At 39.2% G+C, this 18,628-nt stretch overlaps 1 protein-coding gene across 5 annotated transcripts in view; it reads right to left on the bottom strand.

Annotated features, from left to right (window-relative positions):
* GRIA2 (glutamate ionotropic receptor AMPA type subunit 2) overlaps window positions 1–18,628 on the bottom strand; it is a 109,507-nt gene that overhangs the window by 6,634 nt on the left and 84,245 nt on the right. For all 5 annotated transcript variants that reach the window (XR_006280798.1, XM_043513237.1, XM_043513235.1 and 2 more), the window contains exon 12: window positions 16,222–16,420. Coding sequence is in view for 4 of the 5 variants with exons in the window: in XM_043513237.1 (XP_043369172.1) it covers window positions 16,222–16,420 (199 nt within the window). In the remaining variant the exon portion in view is untranslated. The remainder of the gene's footprint in view (window positions 1–16,221; window positions 16,421–18,628) is intronic.

Genomic DNA, 18,628 nt, shown 5'->3' with positions numbered 1-18,628 from the left:
CTAATCCAGGTGCTATTCTTGGCTGATTAATGGCCACAACCAGCAACTTTCATTCATGTGAGCAGTCAGTGGGGCTACTTTCCTGGGTAAAGATGGCAGAAAGAGGTCTATCAGTAAAGGGACATTACATTTAGTGGAGATGGACCAAAACATTTTGGAAAGTGGAATACAACTGAATTTTGGGTGATCAGAGGACAAGCTGGATATTTATCCACCCATTAGGAACAGATCCATATATAGATCCATATACAGTATATACTGTTTCCTTAATGCCACTGAAGAGAAGAAGGGCAGAAGCACCATAAAAGGGTCTCACTTACTAAGCGGTCTGAAGAATGAACCCATTGAAGAACTGCTACATTAATAGACAATGAAGAATAAAACTGCGCTGGAACAAATCACCAAGAATCTTTCCAGTTCCTATAGTTCACTGCTCTAGTATAATATTATGTCTTGGTGAATACATGAAATATTTTAATCTAACTGTAAAAGGTACTTCTGATGTTGTGATCAATCCCATTGCTACAGCACAGACAAAGCTATGGTATATACACTTACTCTCTTATATATGATTTTCCCTTCTTGTATTAAAAAAAACCGTGACCTGAAAAATCTCTCAGAAACTAAAAAATGCCTTTGGAATATCATGTCTTCACTGGGAAGCATAACTATCAAAATTATTCATTTTGCTAAGTACACCCCCCATTTACATGTAAAATATTGCCTTAATTAAACAGGACTCTTTCCCAATGATATTCATTAAGAAATTCAATTATGCAGCACTTTATCAAATTAATTAACTATATATTCATTTTGTGGGACATCAGATAACCTCTCCATTTTGTTCTTAAAATGGGATGATGTCGTTATATCATTTACAGAAATAGCTCCATAGTCTATCAAAACTGTGTTAAATTGTGATCTGATATTACATGAAGCAGAACTTCAGCTGAGGAATATGGTTTGTAGAATTATATTTTTGACCTTCCATGTTACAAAAAGGATAGAAATTGTTTCTACTACCTACAACTGGTAAAGTAGAACAATAAATGAATCTTACTAATTTGCAAACAATCAAATATTGATATAAGTGGAAAAATACCATCTAGTTATTATTCTATTTTTATATTAATTATTCCAAGATGAAATGTTTGGAAATATATGATTATATATTGAAAAGAAATATAGATTCAAACGTAGGGAATATACAAATATGGTACAGTGCACTCCTTTTATCCATCTCAGATGATTTTTTATAAGCGGTTGACTCTTACACGCAGATGAAATGGATGAAATTGACTTTTATGTTTTAAACCACCAATTTTTTATCCAACAGAGAAACATCTCATTTACCATAACTAAATTCTGTAGACTTTAAACATATTCAACATAGAACAAAACCATACCAACATTCTAACTGAGCAACATGCTATTGTTTTTTATTTTTTTTAATCACCAAATCATTTAGCTGGTGCTTTTATTAAGGCAATTATTAAGACTGTACAACATTTTATAACTTTAAACAAAGTGTAAGTTAACAGAACTCTCTCTCTCTTTAAGTAAAGATCCAAAGATACAAATTTTAAAAATCTCTCAAATGAACTGGAACAAACATAACATATGAAAGTGCATTACATTGACTTTTATAGCATAAATATAAATGTAAGACAACATTTATAACAGTATTGACTCACATTAATATTTATTTCAGAGTGTCGCTGTCTGTCACTGGAGTGGCATGTCTGGCACTGTGCACACACAATGCAGTGGTACAGTCACTGATTACCAACTTGTCCAGTGTTCCCTGGATCAGTCATTGCATGATCCACAACATCTTTTTCAAGGTGACATAGGAAGTTAAAATAATTGAAGCCCCTGGACAATAGGTCTTTTGTCAAAGTTTTCATTACATCCTTCATTTGGATCAAGGATGGGACAATTATCTCGCCATTATCAGAGTCCACCACTGCATTGTTTTCAGATTTCACTTCCAATTGGTGTCTGATCTCAGTCACGATGTCCTCATCAGAGACAGGTTGCATAACAAAAGCATGGTCATCGATGTATAGCCACTCTTCAAATTTGTGTGCATTGAGTTTTCCTGGTGGCTCAACAATTACTTCCTCAATGGGTGCTGTGACCAGACCTCCTTTTTTCCCCCAGCAATTCCAGATTGTTGAAGCATCGAAGTCAGACAAGGCGTTTGCAAGAATTAGAATGGCATCTAAAAGACTGACCTTCCTGACAATTTTCACAACGTTAGCTTTGTTGTTCTCATTGTCAATGTGGTGCAATATTGTGTGAGCAATTTGCTCGTGAAAGTACGCCTTGGCGGTTCTAATAATTCCTTGATCACATGGATGTAGGATAGAAGTTGTGGTCTTTGGTAGGAATTCAAGTAGGATATTCCTCAGTGCTACATCTTTCATCACGTGGGCTGTGCAGTTGTACACAAGTAGCAAAATTTCTCTCCTTTCAATCCCAGTCCTTCAGCCATTCACTGAATAGATATCCCATCATTCAGGCAGATGCATTGGCAGCATAGCAAACTGGAAGATGTCTCACATTTTTATAATGCCACGGGTTTTGACTTTTCCTGTTGATGAAAAGATCCTTTTACTTTCCAGTCACGGAACAGATGAACAGAGCAGTAATTGTTTCCTTAGACTTTTTTATTCTTTTTTTTATTTTCAGATTCAAAGGCGATTTCCATCAGGCAAGGCTTGAAAGTAAATTCCACTTTCACCTGCATTCCAAATGTCTTCTTCAGTGAAGTTATGTCTCATTTAGATCCACTCATTTTCTAACCATTCTTCACATGATTTAATGTCTGTGTCTTCTGCTTCTCCATGCATTTTCTTTAAAACAATTCTCTCTTGGTTACTGGCCAGTTCTGGCCTTGAAGTCAGTAATGCCCTGGGCCACCAGTTCTTCTGCTTTCTGCATCACCAACAGTCCAATGGGGGGGCGGAGGGGGCACTTCTGATTCACTTTATAAGCGCTGCCTAAACCATAGGTGCCTTGCCTGATGGTATTCTTTTTCTGTCTCCTTTGTTTTGTATGTTGCTCTCCTGTCCTTGAGAATCTTAGATAATGTAGCTGGTGGAATGCTCAATTTCTGAACTGCATCTCTTTGTCTGGTCTTTGGAAGCCTATCACTGGACTCCAGAAGGTGGTGTCTTTCATCTGCAGAAAGTGTATTTCTTTTTCCTGCCATGTTAACTCACATATAAATGGCACAATTTGTTTTTTCTACACAGGGATTATATTTTATATATGCTACAGGATGTGTGATCAAATTCAAACCAGCTTTACTGCATTTGATTGATCATCATATTACATGTAGTCAGTTTGCCCCAAAATTATTCTGATAAGCAGATTGTTTGATTCTTACATGCACAATACTTGAGCATGGTTAGTATAGGAATGATTTTGTCCCATGGGTTTTGATCAGTACATGCAGTTGATTTTCATATTAGTAATTCTTATAAACAGAGGAACTGTATTATATTTTTCACCCTAATGTATCTCAAGTTAATGGATATTACTGAAAATAGGTTAAATATTCCAAGGAGACACTGAAAAGTAAAGCAGAACTTTGTGGATTTTGAGGTTATGCTGTCTTGGCTTTGCTTTTAATAAAAATCTTAAAGAGTTCTCTACAAATCAAAAAAGAGTAAGAAGTGTTCAGCCATTTCCTGATTTTATACATATAACATTCCCCAAATAAAGCATAGGGCTGAGCATTACTCACTATTAGCACCTGCCTGAATTACTGTAATTCTACAGAGTTACTATCTCAGGCAAGATAGAGGGGAAACAATATGAAGAACACACAACTCAGTACCCCATTGAGTTGGTGAGCATTTTCCCTACAAGAGCATACACTGAAAAAAGTGACAAGTGGGACAAAGGATTGTAAATATGTAAGTCATTGATGAAGTACTGACCATATTCTTCACCTGTCTTAAAGTGGTGAACATTCAAGGAGGTATATTCAAACATAAGTGTTAAGCAAAAAGTTCAAAACCTTTTAACCAGTGTTAAAGGTTTTAGTCGATGTGCATTTCTATGAGAGTTTTGCTTTATTGAATTTCTGAGCCTCATATTGTTCAATTTCAGCAGAATTTAAATCCCCCCACATCATATTAATAGATTTTAAGGCCAGAAGGGATCATTCTGATCATCTAGTCTGACCTCCTGCAAAACATAGGTACATAACACACAGCTTATCTCTACTCAGATATTCCAGTTCAAATCCACTATTTTCAAAGTTCTGCCATAAAGAAAATCAGCTTTCTTTTAATTTGTTAAAAACGTTGACAGGACAAGATATGCCAACATAAAAATAGGCTAAATTATTCCTGCAGTAACTTTATTAAAATAACTCTGTTGATAAAGGGACCTGTATATTACAGACATGTTGCATGTCTACGAATGAGACTTTGTTACACTGTTTTCATACATATGCTTGGTCATTTTCACCTATGAAAGTCTTCTAACTATGATGTTATGTGATTGTCATAAATTATAGAGTATTTGCTCCTGTGCACTCACTGTATCCAGCACAGTTAACTATTAAATGTTAACCACAGCACAATCCACTTTGGCTAGGATAACAGTAATGTCACTCACAACCAATTTATGCTAACATTTGCCTCCTGAATCAGACACAAACTCTGCTTAATAACAGCTGGAATACCGTAGAAAAAGATGTCTGGAAGTTTGTTTTCTAAAACTTTATGAAATATTAATTAGATAAGCATTTTGGGGATGTGCACCTGTTTTATTCTGACCTTTGGTCACACAATGCTATCTGCTAAAAAGTATTTGAACAACATGAAGGAGAAAAAAATCATACATGGGAAACCATATCTGAAGCCACTGATAACTTTTAGAAACAAGCATTAGAGGGGTAGCTGTGTTAGTCTGGATCTGTAAAAGCGGCAAAGAGTCCTGTGGCACCTTATAGACTAACAGACTTATTGGAGCATGAGCTTTCGTGGGTGAATACCCACTTCGTCGGATGCATGGGATGCATGTATACACCCACGAATGCTCATGCTCCAATATATCTGTTAGTCTATAAGGTGCCACAAGACTCTTTGCTGTTTTTAGAAACAAGACACTTTACTCAAGGGGAAAAAGTGCAGAATGCACTACTATGTATTTATTTCTATGTATTTATTTCTAATATAAAATGTGTACTTCTACATTGGGATTGCAACACAAGGGAGCACAGTTCAGAATGGGACAAGTTGAATACTCCAGTCCAAAGAAAATTCAGATTTTTTCTTTCCTAGCGATTAATAATGTACAAATACCAAAGCATCTCAGCCATCACACTGCTCCACATCTTCTTTCATTTTTATTTCAGCTAAAACACCTTTTTATTTCCTCCGTCAAACATTAACAAAACCAAACCAAACTTGATTAAATAAATAAAGAATGTTTGAAGAGGCAGATGATATTGGCACTCTCTCATCTAACATTTTCTTTACTGCTGTTCCTTTTTTTGAACTGGGTGATAAAATCCACTTTTCCTAGCAAAGGGGTGGATAGCTCAAAGATCTAGTGATCTATGTTTCCCTTTCTAAGGGTGAATTGGACACTTTCTTATTTCACTTGACTTTTCTGTAAACCACAGAAACTAAAAAATAGAAATATTACTGATAATCAACACATCTTCTGTACTCACTGCTGTCTACACTGTACTACTGCAATCTCCACATGTAGTTGTGCTGCCCCAACCCAGCCTCAGAGAGTTCCAAATCTGTCTCCCAGTCTCCCCGCTGCTCTGAGGCACAAGTAAACTCCACCAGACCTATAAATGGCACAGTGTATGTCCCCCATTATGCCAGCACAGATATGCAGAATAAGGTTCCATCCAGTCCCCATCCCATCCCATGCCATCCTGCTCTTCAGAGCCTATTTCCCTTCTCATGTTGAAAACCATGGCACAAGTAGTCCATGCAAGAGAACAAGGGACTGCCTCATGCGTTCTTATTCTCTTGCAACGTCATCTAGGACTAGAGACAACCTAGCCCTGGCAATGCATGTGCTATTTAAAATATCCTCCACTGGTATTTCAACAGCTCTTAGAAAACATTTCTTATATTCTCAGATTTTGGGGATCTACTGCTTTTTGTATGATGTTCAGATCCTATTGTGATGAGGACAGTGTAAAGGATTAAATATAATACAGAGAATGCCTTAAAAGTCAAAGCACCTTGTGGTTGTGCATAATCAAACACATTCCCTGAGCTGCATTTCCTTACAAGTTTAACAAAGTTTATTATGCAGCAATTCTGTTTGCTATTCTATTCTGGGTACAAGCATGGAAATAATCTGTCCCTTGAATGATTGCAAACTGCTGGAAGTGATGGACTGACACACACATTGGTCCTCATTTTGCCATATTGCTGACTAAAACAGCAGCTGGTATAAAAAAACCTCTTAAACAAACCTTATGTAAACGTTGGATTGTAAATTATTATTATTATTACTGCTGTGGGCATTCAATTTATTTTCTTTTCAAAGTAACTTCCGCTTTGCACTCATTAATAAATGCAATTTCAAATAAGGAAAATGAAAACACCCACCAATTTAGTTTGCACATCAGTTGTGCACATACCTGGTTAACAAAGTGGGCAAATATCACCAAACATATCTGTGATGAATTGGCTTTGGATAGATTTGTGCCCCTCTTGTATTTGCTTTCAATGAGGGTTTGAGCAGGTAGAAATCACGAAAACAACAGGAGCTTAATGGAATGTTCAAAGTGAATGTTAACCTTGCAGACTATAATATTCAGGCTTTGTCTCTTTATTCCTCAGCTGCTGTGCTGAGGTAGACCTGGTCTATCGTGATTTTATTTGTATTGCTGGACCACAGACATGATTTTGCTTTCCAAAGGTAAGACGTCATGTCTCCTAACTATTGTGACATCACATCCACTGACCAGCTTGGAGAAATCAGTGAAGGGCCTCAGGCTGTTACACACTTATATTGTGTACTCAGTGGGGCACAATGAAGACAGCTATCTCTCTGGATTTCGGTGGAACTATGGAGATAAATGTGCTGTGTAGTTGCACACTGTTCATGGAGTCACTCCAGCACGTGTAAGGTGGAATTCCATTGCATCACCATGCCCAGAAACACTGGATAGCATTTTCCACTTACAGAGAGGAGATGATATGGAGTGCAAAACCACAGCCCGTCCACATTCTTATTCTAATGTAGATAAACTTCATCACTAGCATACAAATCAGTACATTTATGGGAAGCCATTGTTACCCACTGCTTTCTTTGTCTTTTGCCCATTGCCACAAACCCCGAGAAAACAGAAAAGCTTATCTGCCACTTTTCTATTATAACTGTGATTTCACCTGCATATTCCTTGCAGTGTGTTGTTTCTCAGATCCAACAAACTCACATCATGTCATACTGATGCATGTGTTTGCTGCTGCTAAGGCTGACCTGTGTACACTAATGGTTTCACCATTGTTCCACATGTCCGTAGTCTGGCTGACCCTTCAAACTCACTGCTTTGGCATGGGCATATTTTACTGTAGAGGCAGTGTTGCCTTGTTAGAGATAGCACTGGACTGGGACTCAGAAGAACTGGTTATATTCTCTGCGGTGTTACTAGCCGGCTGGATCACCTTGGGCAGTCACTTCCCCTCTCTGTGCCTCAGTTTTTTTAAAGTACTCCCACACGCCTGATTTTCAGCCATTGGTATGTCTATGTATTGCATTCTGTGCTGCTGCTTGCCTTAATGCAGAAGCAGGCAGCACTGTTGGAATCCCCTTCACCCTGTGACCTCCCTGGATCCAGTAACAGCCTCTGCTCTATCTGCACCTGGTAGGACAATCTATGAGGATCCTCAGGTCATGAACCTAGATTCTCAGGCAGCCTTTGCATCCCAGCTGCCATCCTGCAGCCTGTTAGTAACCGGTTGACTGAGTGGCTAATGAAACCCCAGCCCTACCAGAGGAATGAATCACTCAACCATGATTGGAGGAGTGCCTGGCCCACTGAGTGGCTGGCTGCACTTTTTGAGCCAGAAGGAGGCACAACAAATTGTCTGTGCAACTGGGTGAATTCCTAGCTGGCTACAACATCAGACCCTGCCTTCTTTCCTGACTCCTGAGCCCTACTTTCCTGCTCAATGCTTTAACTTTATAAATCTTTAAATCTGTTTTTCATTTGCAAACTAATCTGCATCCACACATCTAAGTTTTGGACATGTAAAAACCTGGTGGTCCAAAATTGCACTCCCAAAAAAGTGCAAGTGCAATTTTCAGCACTTGTATAGAGTCCTTGATTCAGAAAAGCATGTGCTTTAATTTATCACTATTAAGCAAAGCACTTGTACATATACATAGGTACCTGCATCCATGACTTGCTCCTGTTCATGCTTTAGTGATCTGTTCCTGATTCCCACCTTGCTCCTGATTTTTGTCCCTGGCGTCTGACTCTGGCTCTGACCCTCGGCTCAACTCCCGATCCTTACTCCAGATCTGACCATTAGCTTGACTCCCACTTCTGATGCCATCTCCAGTTCTTGACTCAGGTTAGTGTCTCTTGACTCAGACCCTGCTCTTACCACAAGGTCTGGCCACGCAAACCCCAGCTGTAACACTATCTCACTACTGTGTGCTGATTTCCAGCAAAGGTAGAAAGCTTATTTTAGATCTGAAACTGCCTAAAGCAGCAGGCAGAAAATGTTCTCCTAACTTCTCACCAGGGCCAGGAGGGCCATTTGGCCTGGGCCTCAAGATCAAAGGGAGCCTCAGATTCAGACACTTATTAATTTTTTGGCATTTGATAAGTTTCGCAACTGGTTTTTATGCACATCCTTATCGGACCACAATGTGACACACTCAGCTTAGAGCTGCAAATTTAAGCAAAGAAGAGATGTGATTTGGTAAAAGACAATTTTTTTGTTAACTGATATAGATTTTGTCATATTAAAGGGTTAAAATTTTTCATAAATATTAATAAAAATATATTGGTTCTGATGACACAAGATTAGATCGTGATGAACATGTCCTCTCAGATCAGCTGATTATATAAAAAACCGTTACTAGTGGCTGGTGCTGGATCAAGTGTGTGCAAAAGGTAGAGAATTGTTACATTTTAGTCTCTTTATAGTTTTATGTCTAGTTGACTAAGGAATTGTTTATGTGTGAGAATTCCTCATTATTATCTTCATATGGTAGCTAAAAGAGGTGACTGGTTGGTTGGTTAGCCCTAGCTTGGTAGCTTGGCCATCGTCATAGGCTTCCATAATATATAGACCCAGATTCAAGGTGAAAATTTGTGAGAAAAATCTTGTACAGTGAGTTTCATGAGAACACACATTTGAAATTTTTGGACATTATCCCTCTGTCTGTATCCATGTCTGTATTTACTACATATATGTCATCCCTTTGTCTTCAGCTCAGCCTGTTATATTATACCTTGTGTGCTTGAGTTTTGGTTCAGTGATAAGGATAATAACCTGTCTGACTGTTTCATTTTGTGTTCTTAATTAGTATTCCTTCGTTTTAAGTCTTTTTAGCATTTGTATACCATTCAGCATTTGTGTACATGTTTACAATAGAAGATTTCAAGTGTAAATAAGCTACATATTTACAGCAGAATATTTCAAGTGTGGATAGGCTACATATTGACCAGATATATCAGTATGAAGACATGATTTGAAAGTGGTGCAAGAAAGAGACGGTGAAGACGATTGAGTGAAGCAGCAGCTAAAAGCTCAAAGCCAATAACTTGATTTCTCAAACCACTGGAAAACGCACCTTACCCAACAAACAACGCTACAGATAATGAAAACTCTGCACTGCAACAGGTGATATTTCAATGCCAGTACCTGAACATGAGGACAGTAGTCAAGAAGGAGATGTGCCAACAGTAACAGATGCAGCAGAAGATCTTGTGTACGATCAAGAAATTCAACAACAACAAGAAGATGTAGATCTTACGCAGTAGGAGCAATTCATGAGTATTACAGGTTTGACTGTGACTGATACTGGAATTATTGACAAGAGCAAAGCTGTCCAAATGCATTCTTTTCTTCAAATTAGTTGTTTTGAAATTCCAAGGAACATTTCATGAGATGCTGATAATCATGCTTTCCCTACTCATCTGCTGACAAAAACTGTTCCAAATGGTGAGACCTGCAAAAAAGACTGGTTATGCTGGCAAATGGAAAAACAGTCTCCGTACTGTGCACCCTTCTTCATTTTGAACAAAAGTGCTACAAATGCATCAGTTCTCTCTGATCAATCAGGATGGAGCATGAACAGAGCTTGGAGGAAATTGAAAGACTGAATACCATCAGATGAGAGTTCAACATCATACAAAGAAAACTATGTTGCATGGAAATCAGCCAGTAGGGCAGCATCAGCTGAAAGTTCAGTTGAGAATTTACTCTTGACTGAACTCTCTACAGAAACTAATAACTAGAAAAAACTTCTTGAGCATCCTGAATGTCATTCTTTTTCTTTCTGATAGGGAAATTGGCTTTCTTTGGTTCCAGTCAAGGTATTGATGATCATGCAAATGAAACTTTCTAGGCATAAAGAAAAGGAGTACTTGTGGCACCTTAGAGACTAACAAATTTATTTGAGCATAAGCTTTCATGAGCTACATCGGATGCATTCGATGAAGTGAGCTGTAGCTAACGAAAGCTTATCCTCAAATAAATTTGTTAGTCTCTAAGGTGCCACAAGTACTCCTTTTCTTTTTGCGAATACAGACCAACACAGCTGCTACTCTGAAACATTTCTAGGCATAGTTGAGCTCCTCAGCAAGTATGACCCACTTTTATCAGAGCATGTTAAACTTGTTCGAGAATCACAGGAGAGTCAAAATTGCATGGAAGTTCATTATCTCTCCCCACCCATACAAAACGAGTTTATTGAGCTATGTGGGTCATTCATACAAACAACAATTCTTGATGAGATTTGAAATGCCAAGTACTTTTCAATCGTTGATGCCACTACAGATCGTTCTCACAAGGAACGGACTACTATGGTTATTCGATATGTTAAGATTGTAGACAGCTCAAAATTTTCAATTGAAGAAAGGTTTATTTTGTTTGATAATTTCACTATAAAAACTGGAAAAGAAATTGCTGCTCAAGTACTAGCAATTCTAGAAGGTTTTAAGTTAGATTTTCAAGTCTGCATTGGTCAAGTCTATGACAATGGATCTAATATGGCTGGGAAGTACAAAAGTGTACAAGGAGTTCTGCTTGAGCAGAATTCAAACTATATTTTCTCTAGCCACACACTAAACTTTGTCGGTGTTGATTGTGCTGAATCATGCAAGGAGGCAATTACTTACTTTGGAACTGTTCAGCAAATATACAATCCCTTCAGTAGCAGTTCACAAAGGAAATTTGGGAAATTCTAATGCAATATCTTCCTGTTTCACTGCATGGCATGTCCAAAACTAGATGGTCTGCACAGATTGATGGTGTTCAAGCAGTTGCGCAGCATTTGAATTCAGTGAGAAAGGCTTTAAATGAGCTTGAATCTCTCAATATCACTGCAAAGGCTCCAACTGAACTTCAGTCAATTCAGAAGCACATGTCCAAATTTGAATGCATTCTGATGCCAAGCTACCAGCCAGCTTCTGTAGCAGTATAGACCTTTGAAAAGCAGCATATTCAACAGTCCTAATACTTCCAGAAGGAGCTAGATCAGAAAATAAGTTGCAAAGCAGACTTAAAGACCCATGGTTCCAAAACTTGCGTCTCAAGTCCTGATTAGCAAAACACATAAGCATTGGTACCTATGTATATATGCAAGTGCTTTGCTTAATAGTGATAGATTAAAGCACATGCTTTTTCTGACTCAGGGATTACATACATGGGCTGAAAATTGCACTTGCAGGAAGACAACCTTCATGATGTCCAGGTGAAGGGAACACTCATGGTGAATGGAGAAAGATCTGTTGAGGAGATCTGCTAGTTTGTTCAGTGCTCCCAACAGCTAAGAAGCCTCGAGGTGGATTTAGTGGAACTGTGGTTGGAGATGTGGTTCCCACTGGTGCTGGAGATCAGTGCCGGGGTGGGGAAGCTTGCGCAGGTGTCAACAAGGACAGGTTCCCTCTGGATGATACCATGGGACCTGGAACTGGATGGCAGTTGGGGCTATGTGCTCTCTCCTGCTCACCGGCACCAATGCCACTGAATTTTGTACTGCTGGTACCAGTGGTACCGAGAGCACCACTAGGTCTCTGGCTGCGGTGAATGCCTCTGGAATGAACAGCACCACAATAGCGCTTGTGCTGTGATGACCTTCTGGTGCCAACGGCTCATTCGAGACTGGACTCAATGGAGCCTGCATACAGGCCAGAGTTGACGGTGCCGCCTGTGAAGCTGAGGCAGAGGAGTGGCCTGATCTATGTCACACTCTGATCTGCTCTCCATGCCCAGCCTTCTTCTTAGTTGGGGAACGTCCCCCATTTCTTATGCTTCTTTCTCAGCACTGGGTTGGTGAATGGTGCCAAGACTGGAGTGTTCTGCACTGACACCGAGCTACTTGGTGCCATGTCCCACCATCTCAGCTTGGAGGGAGGTCTGATCACTGCTTCCATGAATAGGAATTTTAGCCTGGCCTCCTTGTCCTTCTTCATAGGGGGTTTGAAATCACAACAGATCTGACAGCAATCTCTGATGTGAGCCTCACCCAAGCACTGTAAACAGCTAGACTATGGGTCACTCAAAGGCATAGCCTTGCTGCATGAGGCACAGGGCTTGAAGCCCGGTGACTAGGCATGCCTCAGCCTCAGGAGCAGATGAAAAACTGCTAATGGATGAAGAAGTATCAACTAGACTATCTAATATCAACTATTTACACTATAATTGTATTATAATTATAATTATTCAGAAAAAATGAAGGAAACAAAATCCACTGAGAATAGCTTGCTCTAGCACAGAGAGCAGTTGCAGTGATCATCATGGGCAGTAAGAAGGAACTGAGGAGTGTGGGTCAGCTGGGCCCTTTATACCAGTGCGCAGCACCAGAGTCAACCCAACGGATACCACTCAGGGAAAAATTTACAGCAACTGTGCTCAGGGTGCACACACACCTACAACAGAGTGGACGTGTGCAAGCACTCAAAGAAGAACTGTTTTTTCCATTGTTCAGCTAGCTCTAGCTGCAGCAGTAATTCACAAGAGTGAAAATACTGCACTGCTTTGTGATTTACTCCACTCTCTAGGTCACCTGGGGTATATATGTCAGAATTTTTATTTCAGAGTAGCAGCCGTGTTAGTCTGTATTCGCAAAAAGAAAAGGAGTACTTGTGGCACCTTAGAGACTAACAAATTTATTAGAGCATAAGTTTTCGTGAGCTACATCCGATGAACTGAGCTGTAGCTCACGAAATCTTATGCTCTAATCAATTTGTTAGTCTCTAAGGTGCCACAAGTACTCCTTTTCTTTTTGAGAATTTTTATTGTCTGCCTACTTAGACTGTAAGGGGTCTATGGACTGTGGGTAAGGATTGTGTGTCATGTATGTTCTATGCACATTGGGCGCTATCATTTTCCCTCCTTTCTAAGGCAAATAATAAACTGGCACATTTTATTGAAGATGAAGTAGTACCATTCTGAAATCTCTTCTTAGTGGACTGTTTGAAAGCAAAATCTGCAAAGCATAATAATAAAAAAAACAACCTTCACCTTTCATCCTGGGTCACAAAATGCTTCACAAAGGTGTATAACAATTATTATCCCCATTTTACTGACAGGGAAACCAAGGTAAAAATGTCTGATTTACTTGCAAAAGGTTACACACTAATCAGTAGTAGAATAAGCAAAAGAATGTATGCCTTCTGACTCCCATAACTAATCAATAGACCTCCCACCCCTCTCCCCCCGAGTCAGTATAATCAAACCTGCTGCTTGTCAGGATGACAGACATGGCAATTTCCTCCAATATGTTTGAGAGATCTTATTGAATTACATTTAAGTATCTTTGGAGTCCTATTAAACACAAAGGCTATGCATTATTGTGGACTTTGATGATCAAAGAACTATACTGAACAATGCGGGAGACAAGAATGAGCTTTTTGGAACAATATATGTAAAGTGGATTTCCTGGGAAATATCTAGGGGAAGTGAATACAAAATCCCACCCCCTGCCTCTGGTTATGTAAAAACCTAACTATCTGAAGCTAAGCTGTGAGGAGAGGGCAAATGTCTGCTAATTACCTGCTCCTAAATCAAAGGCCAAAACTCTATAAAGGAGTGACTCAGATTCACAACTTGTTTTGAGCTTACAGCTATTATGAACTTGTGACCACAGAAAAATCCCTTGGTGTGGTTTGAACCCTACCAAAGCCCTTGCTGAAAATGGGAGTATGCGCTTACTGGCATGTGTGTAAGTTCTTTTATTGTTTTTAATTTGTTTTCTCTGTAAAATTTTCACCTTAAGAAAGGGCTTAGAAAGGGCAATATTGTACCTTATAGCTGTGGGCAATTATACTGTTTATTACCTCTGAAGAGAAAGAAATGTGAACTGTGACATTAAGATAAAAACATATATGGGTACAGAAACAAATAAAAACTTACAAGTTTGAAACTCTCCAAGGAAACTCTTCAAATCTGTCCCTACCAGTATGTGGTACAATGTGTTATCACAGACAGGGGTGGGACTGGGAGGATGGGGTCTGGGGGCGCCATAGCCAACCCAAAATTTGCTGTAGCCTCCCCATAGCAGCTGCCACTCTCCAGCCACTGAGCTCTGAATGCAGAGCGTTCAGCTGCTGGCCATGTGCCAAGCTCCAGGAGCAGCGGAAACGTAAGCCCGGGTGGGGATCCTATGGTGCCCGAGAGCCATTCCCAGCCTGTGTCCCCTCCCACCAGGGTGTGCTGCCCAGGGGAGGTGGAAGGTCAGAGGCTTCCCACAGTGGCCCGCACTGATCTGTTTCGGTTCCTGGGCCCCGCCCCTGTGGTCGCTGCTCTCCAATGGCTCTACCAGCCCAGGAGCCGGGTCACCCCACCCGTGCGGCTTTTACTGGCTGCAAGCAGCCAGCGCCACACACTGCCTGGTTCCGGCTTCCAGCCTGGCCAGAGGGTGGGGCTTTAGGGTGGGGGAAGGGGAACAAGGGGCAAGGCCATTGAGAGGGGCAGGGCCTAGTGGCAAGGCAGGGCTAAGGCCCACCTCAGCGCCCTCACCAGGAAGAGGCGCTGCCCCTAACCACAGACTATTAGCAAGCTGATAGTACACATGGTTGACCATGGTCCTACAAATGATACATGGAGGTGCAGGCACATATCCAGAGAAAACTCATACTATCCTGAATGACCTCGCACAGTTTTGCTACTATGCCATGTCACTAATGAAAGCCTTGAAGAAAAATCCCTCCCCATGATTTTTCTATTACTAGGATCAGAGAAAAACTATCTTCATATACAAATGGTTTTGTGCGGCTTTCTCACGGGTTTCTGAAGTGTCTATTTTGGAAGCCAGAATTTGCCCCTTCACCTCCAGTAGGATATTAATACTAAATTCAATTACATTCTTATTTGAGAACCTTAGTTTAAGGAATTAAAATAACAGGACAATGGTTTCTTCAAAGAGTAGTTCTTCAAATCCACTGCCATCTCACAAGCACAGCTATGTCAAAGAGAGCACAGACACAACACATCACACACATTCCTCATCTGAGCAAAACTAGTATCCTATTTGTTTGATTTTCTGGATCAAGCTTGGATTTTAAGGCTGTTGGGAGACCTACTTTTGGAGGGCTGACACGGTAATAAAAATTGTATCATATGTTCTGAAACAAAAATATAGTATGTATTAAAGGTTCAGCCTGGATGGGGCCTCTCAGACACTACTGTAATACAAATAAATATATTTTGTTGGTGTGCTACTCAAATTAATGGAATAACCTGTTCTGTACTCTCAGGCCTTGCTTTTTTCCACGCAGTGGAATACTATATAGGTAAATCTTCTTTTAGCCACTTTTCGCTTTAAATTGATTTTAAACAGATTGTTAAATTTCTTTAGACAAAAATGGTGGTGCAGGCTTTTTGCCCCATATAAACAAGGAATGCCCTACTTTTGTGATATAGTAGAGGTGTACATAACATTTTCATATAAACCTTTTAAAAGAACCTAGGAGAAAAAAGTTAGATGAATGAATGACTATTTAAGATCAAAACAGAAAGCTAGGAAAGAATAAATTCTTACCCTAAAGAACTCTTTTGTGGAGCCAGAATCTAGTGTCCCATAAGCAATTTCTGTTTGTTTAGAAAGATCTTCTGCACTTTCAATAGGAGACACCATCCTCTCAACCGTCAGGAAGGCAGCTAAGTTAGCCGTGTAGGATGAGATTATGATCAGGGTAAAGAACCACCATACACCTCCAACAATGCGCCCAGACAGGGATCTAATAACAAGTATGAAATGGATTTGTAAAATGAAATGAATGTCCTAAAAGGAACACAAGTTATCAGTTTTATGCAAATGATGCATTATAATACAGAGAAGTACTTCAGGTTATCCTGTACTGGTGCTCTGCATGCTAATCAAACAGGATAATAATTCACTGTAATGTTCTGCTGGGTGAGACTGTAAGCTTCCTAGATCTGTTGGACTTCGCTGAAATCAGGACTCCAGACTTGAGTTTACATTATGGAGAATTAGTGCCCCAGTTCTTCAGAGATGTGAATATCCTGAAATGAAACTGCTCAAATCACAGTGAGCCATATTAACAAATAAGCTTTTCATGCCATCTCATTTGAGGTCCTGTATATGACACATGAAAACACAGACAAGGGAATCAAACAACATGAATGAAACAGTGTTAAACTACAAATGTACTTAAAAAACTGAATGCAAAAAACTGAAAATTGCTTAATTTCATCAGACATTCAGAAAAAGACTGATATCCACAAAACAACGATTTATGCTGCTGTGGACATACAGTAATTAGAAGGAATTAATCTATGCTGAGAAACGGACAGCACTACTTGCAATAGGCTTTGGCCAAGTGAATTCTCATAAACTAACTAATAAACATAACTATTTTTGAAAATACAAGCATTTAGCAAACTGGGGAATAGACATGAAACAATCAAATTGACACTACAGTAAAATGGGTGAGAAAAAGTACAGGTTTTAAATAGTAATCTGACGCTTTAACTGCAACAGGTGGGCTGTTATGGGTCTTTGTTTTGCATCTCCTGCTCAAGAAAAGAAAAGAGATCTCAAGAAAAATAGATCAAACAATTTAGAGTTCACTACTAGAGAAATTCAGTGATTTTCAAAACTGAGAAAATATATTACAATTGCTGATGCTGACATCAAAGGCAAACTTCAGTCTATACTTTAAACTTTCCAATTTTAGTACTGTACTGTTTCCTAGCAATACATTATACTAGGATATACATAACCTTTGGAGATGTGCTGAATAACTTAGTAGAAATCTGAGTATATTTGAACATAGGAAGCCCATAAATCCAGTGAAACTGCAGCTCAGATATTTTGCTAATGTATCTGCACTATGTAATGTATAAAAAAATTACGCCAATCACTCAACCTACCATAGTGTAAATGTAAATTTAAATCTAAGTCATGAGAACTATATCAAGTCAGAAAAAAATTGAGATTTTAGAAACTAAAATTTTCGCTATAAACTGGGAACAAAAATAAAAAGAAACAATTCTAGACAAATCATGTTTGTGACTATTATTGTAAAAAAAATCCAATGGTAATAAAGACATATTCTGAATGTCTATCTCCATTCAGGATTCTCTTACTGGAAGCCCTACTTAAAAAAATCAATGGCAGGGTATAGCCCAGAATACGCTACTGAAAAGGACCATAGACGAGAAATTCTGAAATCCCATCCTATTGTTCCTAGACTTTACTCTGCAAACCCTCTTTTTTCTCAGCTTTGAAAAAAACATTTTTTGGGGCACAGCAATCATCCCAGTGCTCTTTGTTTGCATGGTAATAATTAAACAGTTAATCACATGATAAGTACTATGTATTTGCAAGGTAAAGTATGTGTCTTTAAAAACACTAGTGCTAATTATATGGTAGTGATGTTAAATTCACATTATATGTAATTGGCAGTAATTTACTGAAATATGAGTGTAATCTTTCAGTCCTCAGGCAGGCAAAACTCCCATAATCTTTGTAAGAAGAATCAAGCCCAAAGTCATTACAACTGTTTCTTTAGCTGCCTGGTATTTTCCATGTAAAAGCTATTCAATTATCATTTATGGACAGAGTTTTCCCATAATATCCATCCCTAGTAAAACAAACAATGTCCTTTTTAACATACATTTTGAACCAAAATTTCAAAGTGGTGCACCAACAATAACTCACATTTATACAAGCAAATGAGCATTAACAGATACATATCAAGTAATTCTGCACCCAGTTACTCAATTGGGTACACAGTTACCCAACTTGCACACAATGTTTTGCATGTACAAAGGTAGGAATTTGCAGGTAGAGAGGGTGCATGTGCATTTTGAAAATTTGGCTCACTTAGGTCTTTCCTGTGCTAAGAAAGTTTTGCTAAAATTACCCACCATTGCTACCACTCTTTCAGCTCTACCGGTAGTAGCCATCGTAGGAGCATTAG

Source organism: Dermochelys coriacea, chromosome 4, assembly GCF_009764565.3.
Source record: "Dermochelys coriacea isolate rDerCor1 chromosome 4, rDerCor1.pri.v4, whole genome shotgun sequence".
In the NCBI taxonomy this organism is placed as follows: Eukaryota; Metazoa; Chordata; order Testudines; family Dermochelyidae; genus Dermochelys; species Dermochelys coriacea.
The sequence above is the reverse complement of the archived record's forward strand: the minus strand, read 5'-3'. Positions and strand labels throughout refer to the sequence as shown.